The sequence below is a fragment of the Pipistrellus hanaki genome, assembly GCF_964339955.1.
Source record: "Pipistrellus hanaki genome assembly, chromosome: 20".
NCBI classification, from domain to species: domain Eukaryota; kingdom Metazoa; phylum Chordata; class Mammalia; order Chiroptera; family Vespertilionidae; genus Pipistrellus; species Pipistrellus hanaki.
The window spans coordinates 10950037-10963777 of NC_140522.1; the positions used below are offsets into that span (position 1 = coordinate 10950037).

Sequence of the window (13741 nt, forward strand, 5' to 3'; positions counted from 1 at the left end):
TCAATGACTGGCTTGCATGATGGCTTCTAAAAGCATCTGTTCCCAGAGTTTCATGTATTACGTATGTATATAAAATATCAGTGAGGACAGCCATTAGCGTTTTGTAAGATGATAAACTGAGTGTTAACTTCTCCCAGCCATTACCTTTTCCCCTCATTAAATGTTAAGTCATCTGTGGGGGAGGGGAAGGGACGAATTCAACTTTACTTCGTAATTCAGATCAATCGTCAGTATACATTTAAGTTTTTAAAACCTAAATGTTCCAAGTACAGAGTAAAATAAGCTGTCCAGAGAGCACACACTTAGGTTTTCTCCTCTTGGGAGTTTTAAAAAGGGATTTTGAACCTTGATGGCGAGAATCCCAAAACGAGAGTAAAATGAATATTTTTATTGCAAACAAACGTCTAAATTAATTTCTCCACCCACTTTCTTTAGAAAGAAAAAAGAAATCAGCAGGCTAAGGAGATACCCATTCAAGAACTGACATGATTAAAAATTAAGATATAAATGGGTGACTCACAATTGCATTTAGCTTACAAAGATGGTGGAGTTAACTACTACAAGCACACTAGTTATACAGTATTTTGTGGGAGAAGGGCATACAGACATAGCTAACTTCATATAGATCCCATTAGACAACTGGATTTACAACAAGTTTTTTTAATAAGAAATGGGCAAAGCCAGCTTTCTTTTCAGAATCAAAATGCAGAACAAATGGAAAATTATGGTATTTAACCTTCACAAGTTTGAGCCTCCACAAATAATACAACCAAGTTTTACATTTTTAACAGCCCTTCTACATACACTCCATCTTCTCTATCTTGGTTCCAAGTTTTATCTTCATTCAATTATGCCAATTCCAATGTTATTTAAAAAGAAAAAGCCTTCCCAGTTATTGTCAGAAACTACTGTTTAGCATACCCCCTCCACTACTCAGCAAACTACAGAGAGGATGGAGTGTAATATGAGCAGTACAGAGTCTTAGGCAATTCATGAGGACCACTTAAGTCCTTACATGAATCTGGTTGCTAACATTTCTATTATATTGTGACAATGACTCCCGACTGTTATCTCTGAGAAATGGGGGGAGTAAATTCTTAATAAAAGACACCAGGTACAAAGCAACATTTTACTTTTGTTGTGATAAAAAAAAAAAAAGTCACATTTTACAGATAAAATGTAGAACCCTGAAATACTGACACATTCTCTTATCGTGCACAATGCTGAGGTTCTCTTACGATTCACTTTAAAACTGCAATTAAAAATGTACAAAAAAGAAAAGAAAAAAAATCAACCCACAAAGCTTCTAAAAAAGGAACCCGCAGGCACTTCCTCTTGTGGAATGTTTAAAAAGTTAGCCTACTAAAGAAAACAGTCGACTTCTTGTGAAGGTTTTGGAGAAATATGTATCAGTTCGTTTTATTTGGGTATTCAATAATATCCTTGGTGATAATGCTGACTCCATGGCTTCTGACCCCAGAATTGCTGTAAGAGAAAATTTGTTTTTAAAGAAAAAACATCAATAAGCCACTCAAACTGCTTTTAGGAAATGACAATGAATCTAATTCAGAGTAATTGCTGGAAACAAATTTATAACTGTCACACCTCTGATTTCTATCAAACCATGTTCAGTTAGTATTAATATCCCATTATCATCATCAATAAACACATTACAAAAGGAAACACATCAGGACTTGGTTAGTTTATACAATTAAAGCTAATAGTAAAAAGAACCATATGTATTAAATACTAATTAAAAAAATACTAAGTTATACCAAACATCAACCCATTTTACCTTCAAAAGATTAAGATTATGGCTACGACTGCACCACAATTCACACCTTGCCCTGTAACACTTACAAACACTTCAATCCCTGGGTAAGATCTTTTTGAAGAATGATTCTTACGAAAAAATACAGTTCAATGTACTAAGCACATGAGAAACTACTTACACCCTGCTGCCACTGGTTGTAGCCCTGAGACTGGTTTTTATAGCCACGGTTGTTTCCTCGTCCTCTGAAGTTCTAAAATGTAAAAAAAAAAAAAAGAAAGAAAAATCCTTAACTCCGAGCACAACTTCTTAGGAGGTTTGTACATGGGAAGGAAGAGGGGGCACAGCACAGAAATGGGATAGTTGCTAATTAGTGTACCTGAAAATCAAATTTAATTAAGTAGACTCATTTTACTGCCATCACTAATTTTTCTTATGTCGGTGCATTTACACTGTGTTCCCACAATCCTTACCGAGGCTATGTAACACAGGCTTCCTCTTCTTAGGCTGATTTATACACATAATTAGGGATCGGGGCAGGCAGGGATCATAAATCTTTACCTGGTTGTAGTTCCCTCTGTTGGGCATTCCCCCTCTGTTGTAGTTCCCTCCTCTGTTTGAATAGCCACCTCGGCTGCTAAACACCGGGCCACGTGGGTATGGATAGCCAATTCCACCACTTCCGCCTCCGCCGCCACCTCTCTGCGGCATGTTGCCCCTCCTGTTATAGCCACCACGATTCCCAGGAGCTAAAAAACCAAGAGATACCTTAGATTACAGTGTGTCGTGCCTCCTTTACACATATGGCTTAAAAGTTTTTCTGGACCATTGCCTTTGTTTTAGGGGGAAAATAAATGTTTAAAGGTGAAAGTAATAATTTAACCACTGACATAATCTAGGTGTGTATCCTACCAAATCACATTAAAACTTTCAACTAGGAGCTAGGACCAATATGAGGATCAGTTTTCCTGTTATATTCGGCTAAATAACATGCAGACCCAAATCAGAAGATTTTCACTTGTGTCAATCTCCAATCAAATAGAGAAAACTGCACGTTCACTTGCCTCCTCCTCTGAAATTTCCACCACGCATATTGAATCCACCACGTCCTCTGTGGCCACCTCCTCTGTTAAACTGGTTCTTGCCACTCTTATTTTTATTGCTCTTCTGCTTCTTTTCAGGGTGAAGAGCCTTTTTGCTCTCTTCCTTATATTGCTTCAAAAGTTTTTGGGCCTCCTCCTTCTGAAGTTCCACATAGGTTATCTCATCAAAGCACTCAGCTACCTCTGGCAGTGTAAAGTTTCCTATATGTCAGGGGGGGAAAAAGGAATAAAGTCAGATTAGCACACTTTCACAATCCTTAAATCTCCAATTATTGAATGGCTTGAAGTTTTTCAACACACACTACAATTACTAATGCATTTTCCTAAAAGTAGAGATAAGCCAAACACTCATTTACAAAGAGTTATGTAAATCCTGGAACAGTATCACTAGCAGAAACTATTAATCTAAGTTTACAGATATCAGTCACAGGAGGAGACTAATGTGCCAACAGAATAAAATTCCGTGCCTTTCATTTTGAGAACGGCGTGTTCTGGGAGGTCCTTGCCCTCCACTTCTGCCTTCTTCTGTGTCCTCTGCTTGTAGTCTTCATCCTTCGGGCAGACGACCACAGCTTTCCGCTGGAAGCCCGCGAACAGGCACATTTTTCTCCTCTGGGCAGCAGCAGACACATTTGTCTTAAAAAAAAACAAACAAAAAAAAAACTTATATATTAATTCTACACCAAACCAACTTTCAGTTACTTTTCTCAACTTCAAAGCTACAGAGCTTACCTGATCCAGAATAAAATTCCGCTTCTTGCGAGCAGCAATCTCAATAAATTTCCCAAGACATTGTGGCGCTCTCTGCAGCAGGGTGTTCAGTTTTCCTGTATCTGCCATTTGCTTCTTAAAGCCTGCTACCTGTTTTTAAAAGCAAGACGTTTCCTTTGAGCTTGTGCATCTTAAGCTAAGCATCAGCTTAACTCTCTTACATGGAAAACGGGCAACATTTTAAAATTTAAATATTGCCCTTTCCCACTATTGCTATAATGAAAAGTCACTAGCATGTAGTAAGACCCCAAGCTATTCAAAATCTTTGTAGCTATTGTATGGTGAGAACTTAATTCTTTAAAAGACAATGAAGCCTAGAATTTGGAAAGCAGGTTACCTTACATTTAAGTAACCAATTTCACTTTCTCCCAAATCCCCTCTCTTAAATACTATCAAAATGGATAAGGACATTAGGCAGAAGGATTACTTAGAACACCTTCGGGTCTTTTTAAAATGCTGAGAACATACCCTAAACATTCTACTTACCATCATTTTATCCATTATGGTATTTGTTCCAAGAATGTTGTATTTACCAGGATTTTCTGCTGCATGTTTAGTAACCCAAGTAGTTTTCCCAGCTCCTGGCAAGCCAATCATCATAACCACCTACAATGGAAAGAAAAGTCTTTTCACTGTCTACTCATCAGAAGCCACCTAGTAATTTAAAAATATATTTTAATGCACAAAACCCACTTTAAATATCTGAATTTTCATAGCACCGTAACAAAGGAATTTGTGGAAAATTTAACACTCCACATAAAGAGAGAAGATAGCTACTTAGAGAAAAATTACAGGAATGGCATCAAGTAAATGTCACTTTTGCCCAAACAGAAATGCTTTTTAAAAAGTCACTTACTTCACAATCTTTCTTCTCTTCAGGCCCCTTTGGACCTCTAACTCGGTCCTCCAAGGGAACGTTCTGGATCAAAGTATAGTCTTCAGGTATTGGAAAATATGGCTTTTCCTTCTGACCAAAATTGAACTCAACAGCACAGTTGTGGCAGAGAACATGTGGGAAGAGTGGCCGATCAGCAAGAACTTCCTTGCTGATTTTGAAGGCAACACCAAGGTCTTGTCCATTCTTTGCATAGGAGAGTTCTACTTCATCGCTTTCAAAGTTCTGTTAAGGGAGAGTGGGGGTGGGGGAGATTAAGTTTTAATCTCTTTCCTGTAAAACTTCTAAGAAACTTCAAAATTCAGAGTGAAGTTTATCCTCTGGAAAACCTATTTCCATCTATATCCAAAAGCAGAAACAATACTGCTTTAGAAGGTAAGAGTAGATTTATCAAATGCGTTAGTAGTGAATGTTGATATTGACACAGCTATAAAAAAAATTTTCCTGCCGAAACCGGTTTGGCTCAGTGGTAGAGCGTCGGCCTGCAGACTGAAAGGTCCCGGGTTCGATTTCGGTCAAGGGCATGTACCTTGGTTGTGGGCACATCCCCAGTAGGGGGTGTGCAAGAGGCAGCTGGTCGATGTTTCTCTCTCATTGACGTTTCTAGCTCTCTATCTCTCTCCCTTCCTCTCTGTAAAAAATAAACAAGATATATTAAAAAGAAGAAGAAGAAGAAAAAAAAAAAAAAAAAAAAAAAAAAAGCCAAGATCGGTGTGGCTCAGTGGATAAGAGTGTCGGCTTGGGGACTGAAAGGTCCCGGGTTCGATTCTGGTCAAGGGCATGTACCTTGGTTGTGGGCACATCCCCAGTAGGGGGTGTGCAAGAGGCAGCTGATCAATGACTCTCTCATCGATGTTTCTAACTATCTCTCTCTCTTACTCTCTGTACAAAATCAATTAAAAAAAAAATTAAAAAAAAAACTTTCCTATCATATAACTTGACATTTATACATAAAAACTTGACTATGACTTACAGCAAAACATGTAATCACATCATTTTCATCAAACTTCTCTCCATAATCTTCAGTCTCACAGTTGCATGTTTTTATTCCTTTTAGAGAATACCCATAAGAAAATTCTTCTTCTCCTAAAAATAATGAACCACCATGAAGTTGATTTTTTTCCAAAACATCTCAATGACCCTTACGTTAGTATTCCTGATTTAAGGTTTTTAAAAAATTGAGCATATACTAAATATTCTTTCACATACACTGACTTTATACTAGATATAGATTTGCAAATTGCATAAAATGGATAACAGTCTATCTTAAGTATTACTGGTCATAAAATAAACATGAACAAAAACTAAAACTTAGCCTATGCCTACCACATGCTAATGTTATTAATCTCACTTAAAATATTAACAGAATTGGACAAAAACGAGCAAAATATTTGGAATGCCTTCTACTCTACTCTAACTACTAAAATCAGATCCTAAATAATCATTGAGTACACAGTACTCAGAAACTTTACCAAGTAGCATTCCACTGGTGGTTAGAGACCAGCCAATCCGAACTTCATGGATGTCAATATCTTTTGTATATAAATGCCTTACTGGGATCTTCTCTGTAACCTGAAAGTCAAATCATAAATGATTAAACTATAAGCCAAAAGATAAATCCTTTTGATTTCATGGGATAACTAACTCTTCTCTGGCTATTGTGACAAAAGTCATCCACTCAAGAACTTTAAAAATTGATATAAGGAAGGTTTAAGTATTTGGTTGAATCATGTTTAAAAGAACAGTTAATGTTTAAAAATTACATCTTCTCAATACTCAACCTACAACAATTAAAGCACACAGTTAACCTTTTTTCCTCTGGAACAAAACCGAGAGTCTATTTTTAAACCTTGGTGAGTCTTTTCAAGCGCCAGACTTTTAATAAGAATGGGGCTGGCTGTGCACCACAAATTCTGATCAAACATGTTCAACTATTACAAAAGGTTTCTGTCCCTCTTCTAACTCACAGAAACTTCCAAAAATAAAAAGTTCTACTGATACACAAAATAGTGCCAGGTAAGCGGAAACTCCAAAGGTTCTTACAAAACACAAAATCCTATGTACCTTCATTTCAAAGCAGACTTTGCCTTTTGACACACCGTAAGAAGCCCTTCCTCCAGCCCAGAGAAAAGCAAAGCTCTCCATAGTGAGGGAAGAAGCACTGAGGCGATCTCTCGATATTTTAAAATGCAGATCACAATTATCTGTAATTATATCAACACCATATTATTTCTTTTCATATCAAACGTAAATATATCTGCTATGTAGACAAAACTTGGTTAAGTTTTTGCACATGTCTAACTGCTACATAAGACACTTTTTACATGCTCTTTTAAATTTTTAAGTTTAAACCCCGCCCCCTCACCAAGTCACTCTTGACAAATTATGTACTGAAGTGTAAACCACCTATAAAACTAAGAAGCACCAAGTTTAATGTGTATTTTAAGTATATAAAATCAAGACGTGACATTAATACATACCTGCTCTGCTCTTTACCTTGATTTAGAGGCAGGCAGTAGAGGATAGCAGGAAATCAAAGTGAAGCATGCCAGAACCAGGTAGAATTTACCAGTGCCACAATATAACGGACAGGAGGCCATGACCAAATATTTTTTAATAGAGTATGAGCTGCTGATCCTGTACTTTCTATTTTTAAAACACCAGGGATCTAGATCCTAAATTCTTTTCTAAAACTTGTGAAGGCAGCCTCATCTACAAAACACAAACCTGGTTGCCTAATGCTGTAACTATTATCGCATTGTAGGTCTCCTTTCTTGTGCTTGCCTGTTCCAACAACAATGGGGGTTACCCACTTCCGGGATTATCCAAATCCAAATGTCTTTAGCCTAGCTACCTTTGGGTCAGTGGCTCATTAACATGCACTTTTGAGAGGGAGCTGAAGTGAGAAAGGCGTTTCCTTAGAAAGGTCTTATTGTTGAGAAGAAAGGAAATCTATAGTTTGGAATTCCCCTTATCTATTAGCTTTGCTCTTAAAATTCCTGACCATCGTTGATAGAATAAACCCAATATTACACTTATCAAATTGATATTCCTAGGTGACAGGTTACAAGTGTGTCTACTTAATAGCAGTGTTACCTTCTTGAATCATCGCCTTATTTACCTTGCCAATACCTAATACTTTATACTTAAGAAACCGAATTTAACAAAACATTCACCTGACTGCTCTTGCATGTAGTTTTCTTTTAAGACTCCACTATCTTAACTATCTGTAAAGGACACTCAACAAGAAATCAAGCTTTTGACATTAACACTGACATATCTGAATAAAAACAATCTGTATTCACTGGCCTCTAAGCTTCGACTCCCCAGGCTCTACAGGGCACCTTACCAATTACTTTTCAAGCCATTATTTCCACCCTTAGTCCTACCACTGATCAAATACTAAGTAAAAATTACAACGCTGACAGCCATGGCCATTTAGAGGTTTGCAATGCTAATACTTCCTCATACTCGATTGCAACCCAACTGGGAAGGGAGCAGTAGTTACAGCGCTGCCATGATACCATTCGCTGGTGGAGAAAGCTAGCGGCCCAGTGATAGGCCACTGCTGCTGCCCAGGTCTTTGGAAGAAATCAACTTATGTTAAAGCGGCAGCTACTGAACTGGAATTGAGAACAGAAGAGCAGTTATTGATAAAGTAGTATTACAATCTTTTAGAATAGGGAATACACTTGGGTGCTAATGGAAAAAGCCATTAAGAAATATGTAACTAATCCAAATAGCTCACTTAAGTCCAAAAAGGATGAAATTACTTTAAAGAAGCCTTACAAGTTTCCATTAGCTAGTCAAAAGTTGGCATTAATTTTACATTCCTACAAAGAACTTTCAAGTAATATAAAAGTATTACCAAATTGCTAGAGCCTGTGTAATTATCAATACAACTGATCCTTTTACTAAGTATTTAAAGTACCGGAAAAAATCTTCCTGCCTTTAAAAACCTGTTTCCATTTCCCCGTTAAATCTTCTGCATTTAAGCTCAACGTCCTACATGTTACGCTTCCTAACATTTTAAAACCGAAACCACATTTGATTGCAGGGGGGGAGCAGCAGCTTCACTTACAAGTGTCAAGGCAAACCACCGTGTCATCGAAGTGCTCATCTTCTTCTTCCACAGGTGGCTGAGGAGACTTGGCTCTGAAAGACAATAATGTCTCCTGATACAGCTTCTCCCACCCAAGAATACAGAACGGGGGGTGGAGGGGGTGCGGGTAAGACGGGGTGACCATCCTCTACCTGCTATACTTGTTCTCTTCAATGTACTCAAAATATCCGCGGCCATGATCTTCCCGAGGGCGCTTAACGCCTCTCTTTTTATCTCCGCCTTTCTGCTCTGTTTTGCCGTCTCCTACAAACACACAATACCCCTATTTAGGAGGCCAAGCCACAAGGCAACACACGCACGCACACAGCTCTTGGGTTTCAAGGCTCGAAAAAAACAGCCCGGCATTTCCTTGTTCCTCGTTGGAGGCGTGTTTAAGGGACGGATCTAACGCGAAGGGAGCAACAATCCGTTCGAAAACTGGATTAAGAGCTAGTGACGCAGTCTGGAGACATTGCAAGTATTGGGCGGCCCATTAGAAGATTCGAGAACCCTAACGAAAAAAATAGCAAAATAGCGCCGCACAGGCCGAGCCCACGTGCACCCAAAAAAAAAAAAAAAAGAGTTCAGGACGGGAGAAGGCCCCGCCGCCCCTCCCCCGCCCGGGCCCGCGCGCCCCGCGGCCGCATTGTACTCCCTTTCCGCCCCGAGCTCCCGGCGGCCCCTCCCGCCGGAAGTGACGTCACGCCGAGCCCCCACGCTCCGCGCACAATACCGCGGCCCAGCAGCCGCCAAAGCGCGCCCAACCCGGGCCCTCGGGACTCACCCCTCCCCCTCCCCCCCCCCCCCGAGACATGTGCCCGCACCGCGCGCACACTGCGCGGCGGCGCCTCCGCGGGCCGCCCGCGCCCCCCCCCCCCCGCCGGCGGCAGCTGCAGCTCCCCCGCCTCTCGAGCCACATAATGGAGGCGGCGCCGCCACCCCCGTCGCACACACCGATTTCCCCCAGGCCTCCCGGCTAATCCGGGATTCCCCGCGCCCTCCCCCCTCCCTCCCTCCCGCCGCGCGACGTTACCACGCAGCCCCCACCCGCCGCCCCCGCCCGCTCACCTCCGGACTGCTGCGGGCCCTGGCTGGCCCCGGGCGGCGCCACCGTGACCGCGAACAGCGAGGTGGGGCCGCTGCTCTTGCCCGCGGCGGCCTCCTTGGCGGCGGCCCCGCGCTGCTGCTGCTGCTGCTGCTGCTGCTGGGGCTGTTGCTGCGACGTCGCCGGCGGTTGAGCCTGCTGCTCCCCGTGGCCGTTCTCGTCGCCCGCGCCTTCCTCCTCGTCGCCCAGCTCGTCCTCGCCCTCCTGGAAGCCCTGGTCGTCGCCGTTCTCGTCCTCCGAGGCGGCCTCCTCCTCCTCCATGGGGCCCGCGTCGGCCGCCCCCGCGGCGCCGTTCTCCTCCCCGCCGATCTCCATCTGGTCGCCATCCAGGGCGGGGTTCCCCTCCTCCTCTTCCTCCTCCTCCTCCTCCTCGTCGCCGCCGGCCGCGGCCTCCTGCTCGAGGCCTGCTCCCGAGCGCCCGGCCGAGTCCCCGCCCAGGTCGAGGCTGCCGTTCCCGGGCTCCATGGCGGGGCGGCCGCCGGCCTCCTCGCTGTCCAGCGCGGCCTGGAGCCGTTCCATGAGGTCGGCCTTGAGGCCCTTGTCGGAGAGGCGCCGCTTCTTGAGCTCCTCTTTCAGCTCCGAGACCTTGAGCTTCTTTACATTAACAGGCGAGGAACTCATGGTGAGGGCCCCGTTTCACGCTGGCGCTGCTCGGACTCGCTCTCCTCCTGGGCACTGGCGGCGGCGGCGGCGGCGGCTGCTCCTCGGCGCGGGCGGCGGCTGAGGCTGCGGCTGCGGCTGGACGTGGGTTCCTGATGCAGAGCAGACCCGCCTGGTGTCGAACGGCGCCAATTCCTTTCACGGAGTTCGCGAGGGGAAACGCCGAGACTCGCTGGGCGCGAGCGAGCACGCAACGTCCTCTCGCCGCGGCGCCGCGCACGTAATATAGCGGCCCCGCCCCTCCCTCCCCGCGCCGGGCGGGTCTGCGCGCCGGGCCGGCGCGCGCCCGAAGCCACGCCCCTCGCGCGCCCGAAGCCACGCCCACTCCCCGGGCGGGTCTGTGCGCAGGACCCGCGCGCGCCCGAAGCCACGCCCCCCACGCCCGGCCCGGCCAGGCCAGGCCCGGGTCCGGGCCCAGCGCGCGGCGGGTCCGCGCAGTGCGCTGCCCATCGGTCCGGAGCGGATGGAGGGAGAGCAGAGCTTAGCCTTTCGCCTAAGCCGGCCCACCGCCCCCCTCCCCGTGTCGGCCTTCCCCCTCCTTCTCTGCTGGCGACCCCCGCGCCGTCTCCGCCCGCCCGCCCGGCCCCGTGGCAGCTTTGACCCAAATGCAATTTCAGCTGGAACCCTCTTCTGCCTTCCATCTTAGATTCGCCCCGTCCAGCTATTTGGTTCAAATAACGTATTAAAATTTTTTTTTTCATTTTTTTGATTTATGCAACTTAAATGGGCAGTTATTACAGCTTGATATTCGGTTTAATGCTTCCTAAGTCCTGCGGGCGAATTGGATCCTAAGCTGCGGCTGGGCGAGGGCAGGCCTGCCTTTGTCTCCTGCGCTCCCTGCTGCGGGCGGGGTGCAGGGGGGGAGTTTGCTGCCCTAAATCCCCACCAACTCATAGGCCTGGTTCTAATCGCCAAGGAAATAGCCTCAGAACTGCCTTTCTGGGGCTTCTGCACCCACCAAACAGGCTCACCCCTCCCCAAGGCGCACTCAGCCCGGTTATGGCCCTGCCATCCTGGGGTGAGGTCCCCGGAGCCAACCCTGAGGCCGAGGCCCAGCCAAGCCATGCACTCTGATCCTGTTCCTACTCTTGTAGGAATGTTCGAGCTGAAACTCTGGTGAAAGCTCATGAAAAAATAAAGGGCTGTGATTCTGTAGAAAGAGACATGGACCCACTCTTAGAAATATGTGGGGTGGTTGTTTTGTGGTGTCTCCGAAGTTTAATTTTTCTCTTTACTAAGGTGTGTTAGGTTCTTGAGGTTTTATTTTTATTTATTTATTTTTAAAATATATTTTATTGATTTTTTACAGAGAGGAAGAGAGAGGGATAGAAAGCTAGAAACATCGATGAGAGAGAAACATCGACCAGCTGCCTCTCGCACACCCTCTACCGGGGATGTGCCCGCAACCAATGTACATGCCCTTGACTAGAATCGAACCTGGGACCTTTCAGTCCGTAGGCCGACACTCTATCCACTGAGCCAAACTGGTTTCGGTAGGTTCTTGAGGTTTTAGATAGGGGTACCTAGAATTTAGATTTGGGATAGAGGTGACCATCTTAAAACCCGGAAAATCTACCGGTATTCCACTGCCTCTGACTAATGAGGTCAATTATACCAGGCACACTGGTGCTTAACTGGCACAATAATGCTGCCCCAATGTTAATTTGAAATTTGGGAAAATACACATGTAAGCTCTCTCCCATAGGTTAGTATGATTTTACTGATTAATATATATACATTTTAAAATATATATATTTTATTGATTTTTTACAGAGATAAAGGGAGAGAGAGAGCTAGAAATATCGATGAGAGAGAAATATCGACCAGCTGCCTCCTGCACACTCCCAACGTACATGCTTCTGACCAGAATCGAACCTGGAACCTTTCAGTCCACAGACCGAAGCTCTACCACTGAGCCAAATCGGCTTCAGCTATATATACATTTTTTAATAGTTTGCCATGTAGTCATGAATAAAGGTAAAATATTAACACTGAAGTGATTTTATTTTTTTATGAGATGATTTTAATTGAAATGAATGGACTATGTATAGTACTGGTAATTCTCAGTTCAAGTTAATGGAGGTTAGATGGCATAGCATTCAAAATAGGAACCTCCACATAATGTCAAAAAACTCATTTTAGCCTTTGGATATAGAGTCCTGGGTATGATGTCCTTTGGATATAACTACCTTATAAACAAGTCACAAACTAGAACTCAAACTTTTCAGATTCTTTGCCCTTGTTCAAAATTGGGAAGGAAGCTAAGGATGCTTACCCGTTCACAAACTGGGGAATTAATGAATGAAATATAATTATGATGGTCCTTTTGAGTTTATGTGTTCTTATTTTTTAAAATATATTTTTATTGATTTCAGGGAGGAAAGGAGAGAGAAGGAGATAGAAATATCAATGATGGCCGAAACCGGTTTGGCTCAGTGGACAGAGCGTCGGCCTGCGGACTGAAAGGTCTCGGGTTCGATTCCGGTCAAGGGTATGTACCTTGGTTGCGGGCACATCCCCAGTGGGGGGTGTGCAAGAGGCAGCTGATCAATGATTCTCTCTCATCGATGTTTCTAACTCTCTGTCCCTCTCCCTTCCTCTCTGTAAAAAATCAATAAAATATATTTTTTTTAAAAAAAGAAAGAAATATCAATGATGGAAGAGAATCATTGATTGGCTGCCTCCTCCACGCCCTCCCTTTCTTCCCCCCACTGTGGACTGAGCCCACAACCCAGCATGTGTCCTTGATTAGAATCCTTCAGACTGGGATCCTTCAGGCTGAGACTCTATTCCCTGAGCCAAACCGGCTAGGGCAGTATATGTATTCTGAGATACTACCTGTATTTATAAATATTAGTGATGTGAAAACAATTTCCATTTAGCTGGAAATAATTAAATTATGAAAAAATAAAGTTTTTCTAAATAACAATTTATAGTGGTTCTTGGTAGGTTAAGTCAGTTGTAACAATAAACATGAACTATGGAAAGTTCCAGAACTTTATCTCCCAGAGCTCTGCAGACTTTCTGAGCCTGAGGAAGCATGGAGACCTTCAGTCTGCTCCCGTTACAGCCCAGGAGTTCCCACCCCAGGGCTCCTCCATTACGCTGGGCTTTCTTAGGCAACATCTATACTAGTTAAAGGGTAATGTGCTAATTAGGCAGATGTCTTCTGGATGACCTTCCAGACAAAGCCACAGCAGCTTCGAAAGGCCCAGGCTCAGGCCAGCAGTGGCAGCAGCAGCGGAGTAATGGGGGCAGTGCTTTCCCCTGATCCCGCAGAGGGAGGCCAGACTGCGGCTTAGGCCTGGGGCCAAGGCAGAGGCAGTTAGAGGCA

General features: G+C 44.1%; 1 protein-coding gene across 1 annotated transcript; it reads right to left on the minus strand.

Moving 5' to 3' along the window:
* Positions 1 to 644: 644 nt before the first annotated feature.
* On the minus strand, positions 645 to 10617 carry HNRNPU (heterogeneous nuclear ribonucleoprotein U). Its single transcript, XM_084868876.1, has 14 exons — positions 9711 to 10617; positions 8795 to 8906; positions 8622 to 8695; positions 6605 to 6744; positions 6013 to 6112; positions 5514 to 5626; positions 4502 to 4765; positions 4132 to 4251; positions 3607 to 3735; positions 3342 to 3510; positions 2836 to 3075; positions 2333 to 2520; positions 1953 to 2024; positions 645 to 1485 (listed from the first exon to the last, which is right to left on the minus strand). The coding sequence occupies exons 1-14, from the start codon at positions 10366 to 10368 to the stop codon at positions 1432 to 1434; spliced, it is 2433 nt and encodes an 810-aa protein (XP_084725002.1). The 5' UTR covers positions 10369 to 10617; the 3' UTR covers positions 645 to 1431.
* Positions 10618 to 13741: the final 3124 nt, after the last annotated feature.

Bases quoted from the DNA above. Each gene is read 5' to 3' on its own strand.
- HNRNPU (XM_084868876.1), bottom strand. From the start codon at position 10,368: ATGAGTTCCTCGCCTGTTAATGTAAAGAAGCTCAAGGTCTCGGAGCTG. The intron at 5,627-6,012 runs GTAAAGTTTCTG...CATTATTTTTAG, and splicing joins CACCAGTGGAATGCTACTTG to GAGAAGAAGAATTTTCTTAT. The intron at 3,736-4,131 runs GTAAGTAGAATG...TTTTAAAAACAG, and splicing joins CCATAATGGATAAAATGATG to GTAGCAGGCTTTAAGAAGCA.